Here is a 17429-nt window from a genome sequence, read left to right as displayed (position 1 = left end):
AAAAAATAGCTGGCAGGGTAGAGACAACCTGTCCCTCTAGATCTGGAACTCCCCAGGATCAAAAAATATAAATGTTCCCTTATCGGCGCATAGGATTTACAGATCTGATAAAAAATGTGGCAGTCTCGTACCTTTAATTAAAAATAACTCTGGGATGGGCCAGGGCTCGGAGGGGTGGCACATTTGCCATTTTTGGGTGAGTGGGCCTACTTCCTGAGTCTCAGAGAGGACACATGGACCACATTCCCACAGGTTCATATGTAATATAAAAGGAGAGGGGGCATTCAGCCTCTTCCATGAGTGTCAGAGAGGCTCCAGGGGACCCATCCCTCTGGGCCTGATGTCAAATAAAGGGTAGAGGGCATGCAACCCCCTCCCGATGCCAATTTTGGCCCAAGGGAACCCATACCCCAGGGCCAAATCTAAAGTAAAGGGGAGAGGGGCAATATGCCCATCTCATTGAGTCATTGCAGAGCTGGGCGACCACAACCCCTGGGCCGTTAGTTGGTGGGCATGGGGGTGTCAGGTACCCTCCCAGATCTAGACCATACACCGGCTCCGGGGGCTCCATCACCAGGAGCATGGTATAGAAGAGTCCCTCCTCTTGACCTCATACACCAGGACACTAGAGTTCCCTGCCCAGGCGAGTACCCTGCCGTACTCTTCCCATGACAGGAAATACAAATTTGTTCTCACCAGGGCAGGAGCAGTGCAAAAAGCTGATCCTGCCTGGGCGAGAGCAAAATAATGGAGCTGGCTCCTGCCAGCACCCAGTATGATGATGTCCAGGGAGCAGGCAGAAGCCGCTGGCGACATGGGGCTCCTCTCACTGCTCTCAACAAAAGTGTCATTGTGGATGCCCTAGTTGGGCATTAGGGCACCGACTTAACCTAAAATGAACACAGAAATGTCAGGCTCCTATCACGGAGGTGGTTAGGGAGACTGTATGGGCCGTGGGGACCTTGTGGCTTCCACAGATGCCCCCAAGTTTAAAACATACAGGTGTTGGTGCCCAGTATGGGTATAGGAGCACCCAAAAATGTAATTTAGAAAGTGTTTAAGTGGCATGAATCGCTCATTTACTATTCCCAGCTTCAGAGCACAATGGCTTGTGAGGTCTTTTTACTTACATTATGTGGATCCTGGTGGTGCCCCTTAAATGGGTAGGGGTGCCACCACCATTTTCATTTAATGTTGTGAAATGTTGCAGAGAGTGCAGCAGCCCCCCAGCGAAAACAACAAAAAACGATAGATTTGCTTTATATATATGTTGACCCCTTGATGAAATAGGCCAACCATTTAAATTTGGGTTTCTGACCCTTTTACAAAGTCAGTAGGTTTTGTTTACTTAAAAGGCCACCCTTTAAATTGTAACATCAGATAGTCCGCTGTGGGTTCCCACAGGGGTTTTCCTCATTGCGCCCAACTCCACGCCGTGCACTTTCACCAGCATGGGGTTGGGCACGCCTAGCACCCAACTCCATGCTACGCTCGGCTGAAGACCATGCAGAATGTAGGGTTGGGTATCGGCGGGATTAGGCATAGGATCTGGGCACAGGCCAGGCCCTGATACCAACCCCATGCAACACATGGCAATGGACATCTTACTTAAATAAAAAAAATTGAAATTGACTGAAAAAAATATAAAGGTTTAAGTGACGTTATAGTTAGGTATGGTAATAATATGTTACTTTGCTTTAAAGAAACTTTGAAAATTTACTGAAAAAATAAAGGTTAGAGAGTAGTGTTAGTTATGTGAAATATCAATTAAGGCATGCAATTTAAATGAACAAACCGAATGAAATTCAACAAGTACATTTATTCAAGTAACTATAACTTGTGTTGTAAAGTAACTATGACTCATGCTGTTTCCATTCACTACTTATGACCTTATATAATAATCACTCATGACATGTTCTATAACATCATTGATAAAATCACTACAATATCTGAAATAACATCATAGATGACAACACAGTGCATGGTGCAAGTTAAGGTTACTTAAGGAAATGTGTTACTAATTCAAACTTATGAGGGAAAACCAGAAGGCCTGAATGAGCGAATCGAACCACAAAGAAAATTGGTGACACTGTGACTTTTGACAAAATTCACTTATGAGGAACCAATATGTCTACATGTTATTGGGAGATGTCAGTTTTTTGCAATTAGGATAAAATTGTTAAAATAATAATTTGACTTACCAAAGATATTACAATGGCTCGCTCCAAAGCAAGAGCAGAGTCTCACATAAGTAACATGGAACTTGGACAAAGTAAGATAACAGATCAAATCAGACACATGAGTATGTAAGGAAAGTCAAACAATTATATAAATTGGGGCAACTAAAGAACTAAAGTTATGCAATAAATGTGAAATGGCGTTTCTGCACCCACGAATCAGCGCAGCTATAAGGCACAAATGTCAATCACCAAATAACAATGTCAGATAAGTTCATGAAACAAGGCACTCCACAACACCGGACCAGCATATCTCAACAGACGACTCCGCTTCTACACCCCCACGCGCCAGCTCCGCCCCGCCGACCTTGCCCTCGCCACAGTCCCCCATATCCGAAGAGTGACCTCCGGTGGCAGATCGTTCTCCTACCTCACCGCCAAGACCTGAAACACCCTCCCCATCCACCTACAACAGGCCCAAGACCTGCTGACCTTCAGAAGACTCTATAAGGCCTGGCTTTTCGAGCAGTAGCCGCATACCCCCACCCCCTAGCACATTGAGACCCTCACAGGTAAGTAGTGCACTTAATAAATACTGTGATTGATTGATTGATTGATTGATTAATTGACTGACTAGGAAAGAGAATGACACATTATGTGCTACAAATGGAAAGTTGAAACGAAGAAGAAGTTGACATATCTCCTACCAAAATTGTAGAAGAAAGACACTTTCTGATAGAAGACAAATATAACTCTGCAAAAAATGAATATTATGAACAAGTAAATTTCATAGATCATAAATGAATAAAATAAACAGCTTCAACTCAGTGAAAAGTAGATCACAATACGGTCACATTTGCATTAGATAATGGGGCAACATGTGACATAATTGGTGTATTACAATGGTGTCCAGTGGTTCAGGGTAGAATATGTAAAATGTTTATTTAAGTAGATAGTATCAAGAGGCCCATCAGAAGCAGCCTTCCTGCAGTTCAACCCATTATGAAACTGATTCTTTCACACATCCAACATTCCACAAATCACCACAAACCAACATTCCACACCCTAGTCACACTGGCGGAGCAGCAGGTACAACACATCCCCCTTCTTTACAAAGAATAACATTAGAAACTCTTGGATGCATGTTTACACTAAAGGAAACAAGAGGCAATAAAGGTGCATGGAAATAACAGGTGGAAAACTTTGCACACATGATGTATACCTGAATAAGCAACAAGTCATTGCATATTAATTGCAAAGGACCATGCATGTTACCACAGCAAATAAAGAAAATAAAGGTATCAAAGCGCATGGAAATAACAGGTGGAAAACATTGCACACATGATGCATAACTGAATAAGCAACATATCATTACATATGAATTGCAAAGGAAAATGCATGTTACCACAGCAAATAAAGAAAAACAGATAACCATATAATAGGAATACACTCATCTTCTCCCTTTTCAACCAGAAACAACATACACCCTAACACACCACGGCTAGACTGCCGACCTTGATGCTGGAAACCAGGGTTCGAGCCTCGGGTCGCGTCCACATCCTGTGATTCTGGGTAAATCACTTAATCTCCCCATGCCTGAATGTGAAAGTACCTGGTGCTCATGTAAGGCGCTCCAATACCTTCGGGTTGAGTTTGCGCTATATAAATATGCTAAAAAAAAAAACACAAACTCTCTACTAACCCCCTAATGCCACAAACATGCCAGCTGGCCAGGTTGACATAAAAAACAGCACGCCGGGAACCAACCTCCGGAGGCGCAGTCGGGAACCGCCCATAGTGAATGAACAAAACATCAGGAAAGGTGGAAAATTTCCATTGGTATTAGCTAGGTCGGTTTTGGTATCAGGTACTCTTCGCTCACAAAGTTATATGGCTATGTTCAATCTTTATTATACACCTGCAAAACTTGTTAGATGGGGGGTTGTTTGTGGGGGTAAAGGTTCGTTTTGTGCAAGATGTAAATTTCCCTCCGCAGATTCTGTTCATATGTTCTATAGCTGTCCGGAGTTATCTCTCTTTATTAACCAAATTGAAACTTTTCTTATGCAGATTACTCAAATTTCAGTTAAAATTTCCGCTGAAATGGTTATTACTGGTTATGAATATTCTACGGCCTTGGAAAAAACAAGACATTTGCAAGCTTTTCTTTTTATCTCTATGGCCATTGTTAGACTCTGTGTTACATCACTCTGGATAAATCCTGAACCTCCTACTTTTTGTCATTGGAAAGCCAGGATGTTGGCCTGGTATAAACTTGAGACTTCAGTTCAGGCTTTCAGAGGAAAGAGAAGACGTCTAATCGCTTCTAAGAACTGGGCACCATTTGAAAAATGGGTTGCAAATTAATTAATCAATAATGATCATTTTTTCATTTTATTTGTTTTGCTTATATAATTTCTTTTTCTATGTATGTATCTTGTTTGATGTATGTTTAGATGGTCTACCCTTCCCACCACCACGGGATAAAAGGGGAAAAAACTCAATAAAAAAATAAATTTAAAAAAAAGGAAAGGTGGAACACCTTGTCATATCCACTGCCCTTCACCCTAATTCAACGTAAGGGTGGAACAGCGCTCCAATCACACTTAATATGGCTTAAACTGTGTCCCTCACCCTTACCCCGTAGGTAGAGTGGAACAACAAACTTCAACCTCAAGTCATTTGGCTTAAACCCTGCCTTTCACCCATACCCCGTACGTAGGGTGGAAAAATAAACTTCAACCAAGAGTCATTTGGCTTGAAGCCTGCGCTTCTTCCATACCACGTAGGTAGGGCGGAACAATAAACTTAAACCGCAAGTCATTTGGTTAAACCCTGCCCTTCACCCTTACACCATAGGAAGGGTGGAACAAAAACACCACACTACAAATATCAGTCCTTTGGCTTAACCCTGTCCTTCACCCTTACCCCGTAGGAAGGGTGGAACAAAAACTCCACACTTCAAACACCAGTTATTTGGCTTACTCACTGCCCATCACCCTAACCCAAAGTAAGGGTGGCACAAAACTTCAAACACTCTTAAAGAACAAACACCCAAGTCGTATTCATATCTAAAACACTAGTCACCAGTAACACACAAGATCAACTCTAGATCTCATGCCTCTGAAGCACTCAACCTAATCTCTGTATTGTGAGTGTTCAAAGCCACCTATACACTCTACATCTAACCAAAATAGGAAAAACATGTATCCACTGCCACAACACCAGCCCTAACACAGAGTACAGTCACACACCCACTTTATAAAACCCTATCAAGACGATAGGGCACAAAACCCCATTGGCAATTTGAGGATCTTAGAACACCAAAGACCCTCTTACCCCATACACCATACACATATGCATAATTTAAAGCACAACAGCCATGAGATTCAAATGTTTTCCCCACTCATAACCCATTCAAATTGAAGTACTTATGTTGCATTAACTTTGGGTAGCATAGTCATAGTCTAGGGGGTTGCCCGGTTTACTAGGAAGCACTCCGACACTACCTCTGAAGTACAGTGGTTAACCTCCAAACGAGTCCAGCAGAGATCCCCCCAATAGCGAGGATGTTCCTGCGCCCACACTCCAAACAATCAAGTAAATGCTTCAGTTAACATTAAGCAATGAAAGGGAAAATGACCCCTCAAAATGGCACACAATAATAAATGAACAAATACAGTGGTCACTGTAGTTTTCACCATAAACAGTTTCTTGCCAAGTTCTGCTCTTCTGCTGATTATTGGTACAGACCTCCTCTGATCCTTTTCTAACTTGAAGTATAGAAATCACACCTAAAAACAGACACCGACTCAGTTTATCTTGTAATTGAGTCCTGATAAATGATGATTCTTCAGTGGAATAGTAGTAAATTCTTTATTGTTTCAAAAAAAGGATTCTTTCTTCATAAAAACAGACTGTAGCCGATGCCTACGCATTTCGTCCAACAAGGACTTCTTCAGGGCACTTAGATAGCTGTCTGAATTCTTCGCTGTACTTTGCAAAAGATTTCACTGGTTCATCTTTTTGTTACTATTTGCAAAGGTCACTTCCTTAATACTGTTAGCGGGATCCTTATTCCATAGCTCACTTATAAATATGGAGTAATATTTCTCCTAATGTACATCACTTGAGTTTTTTTTGATTGAAGTAGGAACTGTAATGCGTTGGATTTTTATATGTCCAACATATTGTATTTGATCAGACAGCTGGCTCCGTGGCGTCGTCTCCACCGCAGTTTGCAAATAGTAACAAACAGATTAACCAGTGAAATCTTTTGCAAAGTACAGCGAAGAATTCAGACAGCTATCTAAGTGCCCTGAAGAAGTCCTTGTTGGACGAAATGCGTAGGCATCGGCTACATTCTGTTTTTATGAAAGAAAGTATCCTTTTTATGAAACAATAAAGAATTTACTACTATTCCACTGAAGAATCATCATTTATCAGGACTCAATTACTGGAATAATTGGATATAACGTTGTGTATCAAAAACTGTTATGACTATGTTGTAAAGTAATAGACAATCTTCACTTTGTTAAAGAGTGCTGGACATATGTGGATTATGTTTGTTTGAGACTTGTTAGTCTTAGGGAGATCGAGGGGTTTTGGATCTCCAGTCTTCAGCACCTAATTCCTTTGATAAAAACGTGACACTAGTGGATAAGTGCAACTGCTTATAGCCCCAAACCCATGTGTACTGTGTGTAAAAAAACAGTTTACCTTGTGCACAAGGATGCATAGCTGAATTTCTTTCTTCAACATAAATATGTGGCTGAAGAATGCCCCGAATACCCGCGACTTCCCCGTGAGATGACCAGAAGCCAGTGTCATGTAAGCCAGAAAGACAATCTCCGGACACCAGTCCAAGAGATTTTTTTTCCTTGACAAGGAAAAAACATGGCTGCACATTGAAGAGGATGGTCCCGGGGGGCTCCAGGCGCGCAAATGCTGCAAAACGTCCTTGCGCAGGTGGCGTACCTGGAAGCACTGTAGACGCCACAGACTTCTCTGCAGCACCTTCACAGGACACCATTGACAAGGTAAGGTGTGCAAAAGTCACTATGTGGCCATGCTCTACGAACTATGTAACCGTTGTAACGATGTAACCTGTAACTATGATCTGATGCTCATGTAAAGCGTTCTGATACCTCCGGGTCTAGCCAGCGCTATATAAAACTTTTGAAATAAATGAATAAATAAATAAATAAAATCTTGTGGCCCTTTCAAATGCTGGATCTAGTAACGCCCACTATTTTCTCACGATTTTCCAGGGCGGCACGAGATCGAGTCAACTTCTTGGTGATTGTCACACATCCGAGAACAGGTAATAAGGCCATTTTCTTCACTGTGAATCACACAGGCACACTTCATGACGACTCCGATTTGCTGCTGCAAGGTCCACCAAGGCACTTTCAAACTAGTGCCATATTCTGTCTCCTTGTGTCTCAATAATGGTGCACATAATTCAGGCACACCCTGGTTGGGGTCGACCGATCTTGAGGTCACTGGTGGGGCACAGGGCTGCAGAAATTTAATGCTAAACTCTTGATTTCATGAAAAGTTATTCTATCTGTAGGTTCTTTTAGCTCTAATTTCTTGTAGATTTTGTTTCCATTGTTTCTTCCCTCCATCCATTTGCACACGTAGATTCTCCTTTTGTCACCAAAATATGTTGTCGCCTTCCTGCTGCTCAGCCCATTCTCCAACTGACTCTCTCACTCATCCAACATTCCACAGCCTCACCACTCACCAACATTCCACACTCCAGTCACACTGGCTGAGCAGCAGGTATAACAATATAGTGTGTCTGAGTATAATAACATGACAAACAAGCCAGCACTTACAACATCAAATGTAATGTATTTCAATGGGGAGCAAGAAGACATGTAGACAACTTGGGAAAAAGTAAAAACACCACGGCATATGAAACACTCAGTTGATGGAGGAGGTAACAAAGATGTCCCTGCACCTTGTTTATTATGTAATGTTACAGCTCAAATGTCTGGCTATGACATACAACATGTAAATCATAAAGAATTTCCAAAATTATGTGCAGGGCTTGGCAAATTATGAGGCACCCAGATTACACTATGGATAAATGAGGCAATATGTCCAGTAGTTTCAAATCATTGCAGAGGAAGAAATCCTAAATCTACTAAAAAAAGAAATTACTGAACCAATGTGTGGACCAACTCCTTAAGATTCTCCTATTGTAGTGTTACCCAAAACGAAGTGAAAAAATTGCATTTGAGTGACAATGCCATCCGAGCCCACTTTTTGGCGAAATGATCAGTTGCTTAAATGAAACTACTATATTCTCCAAACTGAATTTATGTAAGACATGTCATCAGCTCGAATTAGATAAACAATCTCATTACATCACCACTTATGTAACACAGGTAGGGCTGTTTTAATACAAAGAACTGCAATTTGGGATATCCTGCTGCAGATTGTTGTGAGGAAAATAATCTATGCGGGGCAAATAATTCGATCAGAAAAAGATAGTTTTTTCTTGTAAATGGCAACAGTCAAAAGGAACATTATCATGGGCTTAGAGAAGTATCCAAGTGTCTATTTGAAGTAGGCTTGACATTCAATAAAATCAAACGTGACCTGGATAAAACAGAGTGGACATTTATTGGGCATATTTTTTCAAAACAATACCTGATTGATCTAAAGTAGAATCCATATGCAGTATACCGACTGATGTCTCAAAAGTGAGATCTCTTGCATGGTGAGTCCTTGTTCAAACTACATTTCTCAATTTGCAACTATCACTGCACTGCTAAGAAAGCTAATAAAGAAGCAGCAACATTATTGCTAGACTCAATGTGATCTATTTTACAATATGATGAAATTAAAAGTAACATTAGTGGAAAATATAGCTTACTTTGATACAATATTATGCACTGAAATAATTGTGGAAGTTAATCCATGTGCATCAGATGGCAATTATGAACACAAAATAAACCAGGTTAAGATTTGCCAAGACTAAAAATGGCATAGGCCAGTCAAAGCTTGACTGCAATAGAACCGGCATGTACTCAAGTGGAAAAAAGAAAGCCTTGCTGTTGCCTGGGCTTGCAAACATTATCACTTTCTGTTTATCAAATCATTCACTATAGTCATAGGTCATTAAAAACAGAAAGGTGGATTATTCGTCTCATGGAAACTGGCAAGGATCTCAACCTGGCTAACTATACATCCAGTTGGGGAAAGGCTCACTGTAGGTCGTACTTTGTACACAGCCAACTCTCTTATGTTTGATGTGATGAAGAATAAAGAAAAACATTCATTTGCGGCTGGAACTTTGATTGTCTTGTTACAAACTATGATTGTAGAATTGTAGACAGTCTCTTCCAACTTGCTGACTGAGTCTTTCATTCACACTGTAAAATGTCCTTCTATTTGTTGTCAATACTCACCTAAAGCTTTATTCTTCCTCATGGTTCTTCTGGAAATCACAGCGACCACGAACAGTAGAAGCACAAAGCCAAAAAGTGGTGTCAAAATGTAATACAACCATGTAAACTCGTCATTGTTCCTAGAAAATAAAATAACCATTAAATACACCCTTCATTATTTGCCGACCATTAGTGTAGAATAGTTATATTAATGTGATGAGCCCATGAGGATGCTGACTGCTTGTCAATTCTACCCAATCAATGTACCATGTGAATGTATTTTTGTAGGAATATGTCCCACAAACCAATCTCCATCTCCATTGTATCTATCACGATAGAGACGGTTGGCACACTATTTAGTGCTACTTATGTGCACAATGATGTCCACTGCAGTTCAAAATTTTATTTAAAAAAGATTCAGGTTCAAGATCTGCAGTACTTTATAATGCAAAAGGTGGAAGAACTATGTAGCATTTCTGACATACCTAATTACAATGCTTAAATTGAGCCAGTGGTTTCTGGTGCTCAGCACATGCACTTCACATGAACATCAGCGCTTTTAGCGTGAACTCGACCCAAAGGTATTGGAGCACAGACACATTCATTTTTGGTAGACACAGGAGTTCTGTTTTAGGCACTGCTTACAGCAGAAATGGGCTGGTGCAAACTGCCTCCTGGCGAGAGCCCTGGCACTTTTTTGTTTACAAATTAACCACTGCCTAATTAGATTTTTATTTGAAGGAAGCAGTTTGTTATGGTGTGGGGTTGACTATACTAAAAGCAAGGAACTCTGCAAAGTGTGTGTTTTTCTCAACGATTTTGCATTGACCTTCCCATTCTGGAAGCACATGTAAGCACACTACAAAAATAGGTTGGAGAAGGTGTGTCCCCAGGGTGGAACTTTACTTTTGGATCTCTCTCCTGTCTTTTGTACCATCAGCTACACAACCCCACTATGCTGACTGTTCGCATCTATGATTGGTAGATGTGAGAAATTGGGTTGTTAGTTGACTAGGGTATGAGCCCTGGTCAAGCAACAGCCACAATTCCTTGCAGGGTGAACTACAAAAAGTTACTACATGAACTCGTGCTTATCCCTGCGTAGCTTGGCACAAAAGCAGTCCGGCTTAACTTAAAGGCAATGTGTAAAGTATTTATGCAGCACACAAGCAGTTTAAAGTGAAAACACGATAGAAGAAAAATCTCAAACCAATTCTGAAGAATATAGGACATTTTAATACATTATTTGACACCAAAATAACAAAAATCCAATCAGTCGAGCCTAAGTTATGATTTTTTAAAGTTTTTAGTAAAACCTAGCGCCTAAAGGTTTAAATCGCCAACCATGAACATCTAGTCATGCGAGACCAGGTCAATGTACAAAAATATGGCTGACCATGATGGATCACGGTTCGGATCCAAGAAGTGGATTGACCCAGTAAGAGCTTACCTTTGGACTTAGAAGAAATTCTGAGAAGTGTCTGAGAGGGAACAGTTCATCGAGGCAAGGCTGCAGGAGGTGTCCGAGGAGGGAGTCCAAGGAAGAGCTTGGGTGTTGGACGAGGTTGGATTGAAGCTGCTGTGAAGATTTCTAAGTTTGGGCTACATCCCTAAAATCGAAGTCAGAAATCTCCAGTGGGACAAGGCAGAGGTCTGTAGCCACAGACAGTCCATGAGGATGGATACCCCTTTGGCAAAGGACTGCTGAAAAGGATTTGCAGCTGCAGAGAAGAACATAGCGTACCTCTGGTGGTTAGGTAAATAGGTTGGTTCCACTCTCCTTGTTCTCAGAGCACATTTGGGCCACAATGTATCTAAGTCCTCAGTTTTGGTGTTTGGCCTTTTGGGCACCTTTAGCACCACAACCAAGGGCCTAGGGTAGTGGGGTACCTCTTGGGGCACAGAACTCACTGAGTCTGAGTCCAGGTACGGGTAAGATGGTGGGAGCCTTTTAGGTCCCTGTGGCCCTTGAAGTCACTTCTGGTAGTCCTGGGTGCAGGTGAAGAAGCAAGGCTGGCCTCTGAGGCGTTATGCGGCAAAGCAGTCCTTCCAGGTACAGCAGCAGTCTGGCAGAGTGCACAAGAGGTTACACAGCAGGCAGACCTCTAAGAGTCCTTCCTCAGGTCAATCATGTCTATTGAGTCTCTTTCTGTGGTCTTGTGTTTATAGGTGTGTATTTATATTAATTAGGTTACACTATGTTGGTCAAACATGTTTATTGAGTCTTGTATTTATATTTTCTATGTTACACTTCCTTTCAGCCCTGACGAAGTTCAATCCCTTTGAACGAAACGCGATGGCTGAGGATTGTTGCACATATTTATTGGATTACCAAATAAAGAACGTTTTTCACATGAAAAAGAGAAAATCGACCATTTATTGTTACGGAACCAAACCACTGGGGTAGTGCACCACTCCATTTGTTCTCAACATGAGGTAGCTAACTGCTCCTAATAAAGAATTATAGCTTATTAAATGTAATAAGGAGTCCCCAGTGCTATCCTATTAGAAGGGGTAGGACTCACAGTAGTAAAAAGCGAATTTATGAGTTTTTCACTAATCGGACATTAAAACTGAGAAGTGCATGTCCAACCTTTCAAGTACAGAGCACCCTTCCCTATGGGCTACCTAGGGCCTACCTTCGGGGTGACTTATATGTAATCAAAAGTGGAGTTTAGGCTTGGCAGAGAGGTTTTAATGCCAAGTGGAAGGGGCAGTTTAAAATTACCTTCAGGCTGCAAGGGCAGGCATGGGACATGTTTTATGGTGCCACTTAAATGGGTGGCACAATAAGTGCTGGTGGTCCACTGGTAGCATTTAATATACTGGCCCTGGGTATATAGTATACCACTCTTCAAAGAACTTATAAGTAAATTAAATATGCCAGTTAGGGGGGGTCTCTCAAAGGGGCATGGCCAATGTGTTACGGGCGTGGCTTATAAACACGTAAGCTAAAAATCTGTGCTTAGCATAGTGTACCGTCCGAACTGTATTTTGCTGTTTCTGTCATTGTATCTAGATATATGATACAACAAGTAACATCATACCTGCAACAAGTCAGGACTATTGGTTTGTTGATGGTTGTTAGTTACATAAGATAAATAAGCAGCAACTATGGATTGTATATAATATTGAAAAAGCTACCACATAAAGCCCTGGTGACACCACAACAATGTTGCTGCTCCTGAGTTTCAAAAAGAGAAGGGAAATCCAGAGAGAAAATGACTCTCTATAAAGGATTTCCCTTCCCCCTACCAGGCTCACCTGGCATGAAGTCATGCCGTAACTTCTCCACTAGTGAGAAGTGAGCAGTGAGCAGTGAGCATTGTGAGCAAATGCATATCGATATGCCGCTGTCACTGCAGTCCGGAAAAAATGGACTGCCTGTGCCAGGGCACAAAACAGAGCCTGATAGAGAACCGTTTCAAGGCCTCCTTTAAAAAAACTGCCGGTGCTCAGCAATAGTGAGACTCGGCCCACTTAAAGCCCTGGGTATATGCCAATCAAACTATGTTTTTGGGAGTGAGCACTGGTTGTAGACAGAGTTTTAGAGTCAACAAAATGGAATTTCAGCTAAAAATGGAGGCAAGTAGGCAAAAGGTTTGTTGTAAGACTACCCCAAGGCTGACAGGTCTAACAGTAGCCCTGTTCATGGGATTTCTCCCATCTAGAGGGTAAGACCCAAACTATACAAATGTGGGCTTTCCACTCATCACTTAAAACCCTACAAGGAGAAGCTCTATTTTCTCTCTTTCTGTTTGTTCTTCACCTCTGTCCCCTTTCTTATCTGTTAGAGACATTGAATGTTAAAACATGCTTCTGCTTAGACAATACCCAATTCATTTTCAGAGCATGTTGGACTTGGCCTTTTTGCAGGGTCATCCCTGAAATTTTTGCCTTCCTCCTGTATTTTGTCTGACCTTTTTTGTTGGTTTTATGACTCTGGGCACTTTACCACTACCGATCAGTGCTAAAGTGCATATGCTCTCCCTATTGTAAATTGATGTATGGATTAGTGACTCCATGATTGGCTGATTTGGTTTACTGGTCAGACCCTAGTACAGCGCACTGAGTGTGCCAAGGGCTTGTAAACCAAATGCTGCTGGTGGGCTTGCAACACTGGTTGTGCCACCCACAGAAGTGGCCTTGAAAAATGTGTCTAAGGCCTGCCATTGAAGAGCCTGTGTTCAGTCGGGTACTGCCAGGCTGACTGGGCAAGTGCACCCACTTGCCAGTCCCTAAGCCTTCCCTTTTCTTCATATCAGACACCCCTATGGTAGGCCCAAGGGCAGGGTGCATTGTAAGTATAAGGTAGGACATGCCTTGGTGTGAGTGGCATGTCCTAATAGTGAATTACAGCCATTTTCGTTTTTCACTATTGCAAGGCTGCCTGTTCTCTAAAGGGCAAGAATGAGCAGTTAGATTATTACATTTTATAATCCTAACTGACTCAGGGAACATGGTGGAAATTCGAGTTTAGTATGCCTGAACTCAGAATGATACAATATATCTTGTAGTGAAGTTGATTTTAACATCCTGTGTTTGAAAAAACCACTTTTAGAAAGTAGGTATTTTCTTGTCCAACTATCCAAGCCTGACTCTGCTAGGTTGTGTATTCCTTGTCTGGAGGTTGAGTGACGGGGCTGGGGGATTCCAGGAGACATGGTGTCTGCACAGGGCTGAATAGAGCTATCTGCATGTAGATGGGTGGGAGGAGTTGCACCTGGGACCTGAATAGGGCTGTGCCAGCCTTCCACAATGCCTGCTCCACCTCCTGTGGGGCATCTGATGTTTCTGTCCTGCACTGTGAAAGGAAAGAAGGATTCATGTAAACAGAGTGCTCCAGAACTGGTTTGGACTAGGCTAAGGCCCTTCTGCCCTTAGAGGACAAAGGATTTTGGGGTATAAGTATTGGGACCCTGATCCCAAGAATTTAGATCACTTTTGGACTACAAGAAGAAACCTTTGTTGAGGAGAGGAACCTGAAGAAACTGAGGAGAGGCTATCCCTAAGCTGAAGTGCTGCTTGGGGGATTAGCCTGCAGTGTATGTCTGACTGCCAAAGAAAGGAGAAAGGACTTTGTGTGCACCTTATTCAATGTGTGAAGGATCTCCAAGGGCTTGAAAAAAGAGCTTGACTCCTGCTGAAGTCTCAGGGACAACAGAATTCAACCCCCAGCTCCCCAAGAGTTATTTGGAAGTGCCTGCTGCTGTTTTGGGCCTTCTGAGGGACTGCGTGTCGCAAGGAGCTGGAAGTGCGACTCGTGAGGAAGAAGCATGTCACCATCGTAGCCGCTGCCTTCGAATATCTGAACAAGAGTGTCGCTGCTGTAGGTGAATCATTGCACTGCATCGAGAGAGCGTCTCGCACTGAAGAAGAAGCATATCGCTGTCACAGCCGCTGCCGTCGCAACTCTGAACAAGGGTGTAGCCGCTGTAGCTGACGCATTGCTCTGCATCGACAGAAGCGTCGCGCACCGAAGAAGAAGCGCGACGCAGCAACTGTCGTCGCATCTCTGAACAAGGAGGTCGCCGCTGTAGCTGACGCATTGCACAGCATCAAGAAAAGCGCCCAACATCCACGGAGAAGCATGCCACCGTCGCAGCCACTGTTGTCGCATCTCTGAACAAGTGTGTCGCAGCTGCAGCTGTGTCATCAAGCGGAAGTGTCTTGCATCGAAGGAGAAGAGTGTCGCTGCCAAAGCCGCTGTAGTCGCATCTCTGCTCAAGGGTGTCGCCGCTGCAGTTGACGCATCAAACCGAGACTTCTTGCAACAACGGAGAAGCGTGCCGCATCAGGAAGAACTTGACGTCTTTATTTCTTTGCACCGGATTTTGCCGCATTTCCATCTTTGCAACACTTTCGATGCCCCCTGTGTGTCGCATCTTAAGGTACATTGACTCAAAGTGTTGCATCTTAAGAACTAAAGAGAACTAAGCTAAAACTACCAATTTAAGTACAGTATTGTGGATTTTTGTCGTTTGAGGTCTTGTGATAAGTCTGTATAAAGAATACTTATTTTTTATATAAAACCTGTGTAGTGTCCATCTTTAGTGTTGTCACTTGATTACTGTATGTGTTCACAAATGCTTTACACACTGCCTCTGAAATAAGCCTGTCTGCTTGTGCCAAGCTACCAAGGGGGTGAGCAGGGGTTATTTTAGGAGTGTACTCTCTTACCCTGACTAGAGGCAAGGGTCCCTATTTGTCACATGTACCTACCTGCTCCAACTAGAGACCCCCAAATCTAACAGAACAGAGAACAAAGCTGATGACGTTCCCTCTCACGTTCACTATCCCTTGAGACTGCTCTAAATTGGATGGCAAAACATCCTTCAAATCCTGAATCCCACAGACTCAGAAGTACTGTTCATCTACAATAAACTTAAAAAGAGTGGTACTGAAGTATGGCCATGTGCATTGGGCAATAGCCCAAAACCAGTTGGCGCAGCTCAGAATCTTAGCATTATCTATGTCTCCCAGTTATCCCTAGAAAACCACACTCCACAGTTACTAAACCATTTTTTGAAAAATGTGTCTAAGGCCTGCCATTGAAGAGCCTGTGTTCAGTCGGGTACTGCCACATATTTTTTTTATGTGAAACCCCTACGTTTGACTTTCTCTTCCTATCTCCTCTCACAGGAATACAGAAAACCATGCTTACATTCACTCCAGAATGGAATAAGTCAACTCCGTGTACCTAAAGAGAATCATAGCCCGTTTGCAAACACAATATAAAGCCACTGTCAAGATTTTGTTCAGCCAGAGAAAATTCAACCAGAATCTCTCAGACAACTGCACTGGCTCGCCATTAGCAAAATAATTCAGCTCAAATCTGCTTGCATGACCTATAAAGTAGAGAACCAGCCCCAATTTCCTGTCTGACACATTCCTGAAATACAATCCTACCCAAAGACTTAAACCCGCTGGAAAGATGTATTTCACCATAAATCACTGCAAGTTCACTACACAGGGAGGAATTCCTTACAGCTGCAGGGAGAGATATTACGGACCACCTGCCCATCAGAACCAAAATAAACTTCCTCAGAGCCAAGAAATTCCTCAAAAAAACCTTTTTACTCAATAATTTGCAGTTTCGCATGTGTTCATTCTGCAGTATGAACCAGCGTTCCCCTATAGCTCCAGGAGACTCTGGGGCTTATTTACAAGCCCCTTGTGCCACTTTTGCGTCACTTTTCCCACGTGAAAAGTGACGCAAAAGTGGCGCAAGGAGCTTGTAAATCTGCCCCTCTGTTTATGAGTGTCAGTGAGCTTTACAAATACCCGTAAATAGTATAAATAAATAAAATGAAGTGACCACCCGAAACAGCAAACCCTGTGTGATAGGAGGGGCATGAAGAACTATTTTAAATTGGTTAATAACAAGGGGGCTCATTTACAAGCCCCTTGCTCAGCCGTTGCGTCACTTTTATTATGGGAAAAAGTGACGTGCAGGCGGCGCAAGGGGCGTGTATATAAGCCCCAATATTTTTTATAGATCTCATTAAAGGTTTGATTGACAAGGCTATTTTCCCACAAATTACTGTAGCAGTAAAACCAAACAAAATCAATCTGAATCGTATTAAAATACTTACATATTCTTCTCGGGTGCATGATCTGCAAAATAAAAAAAAGAGACAATTTATTGCATGAACACTTATGTGTTTAAGTATATTTTTAAAACGCAGTCTAAAAATGCACCCGAAGCAAAAATGTAAACTAACAAACGTAACTATTTAATCTGTTTCGATACTTTACGCAGTGCACCCTCACTGCAAATACTGTACTGGTGACTGCTTCTTCTGGCAGACTTCACCCGCATCATAGAGGTCAAATGTTAGTGAGCTGT

General features: G+C 42.3%; 1 protein-coding gene across 1 annotated transcript in view; it reads right to left on the bottom strand.

Moving 5' to 3' along the window:
- LOC144753658 (transmembrane domain-containing protein TMIGD3-like) overlaps window positions 1–17429 on the bottom strand; it is a 166215-nt gene that overhangs the window by 56470 nt on the left and 92316 nt on the right. The window contains exons 3-4 of the mRNA XM_078641271.1: window positions 17176–17197; window positions 9602–9720 (exon numbers count right to left, since the gene is read on the bottom strand). Of these exons, the coding sequence (XP_078497397.1) occupies window positions 9602–9720; window positions 17176–17197 (141 nt within the window). The remainder of the gene's footprint in view (window positions 1–9601; window positions 9721–17175; window positions 17198–17429) is intronic.

This window comes from Lissotriton helveticus, chromosome 5_1 (assembly GCF_964261635.1).
Source record: "Lissotriton helveticus chromosome 5_1, aLisHel1.1, whole genome shotgun sequence".
Classification (NCBI taxonomy): domain Eukaryota; kingdom Metazoa; phylum Chordata; class Amphibia; order Caudata; family Salamandridae; genus Lissotriton; species Lissotriton helveticus.
This window is presented reverse-complemented; position numbering and strand designations above follow the sequence as displayed.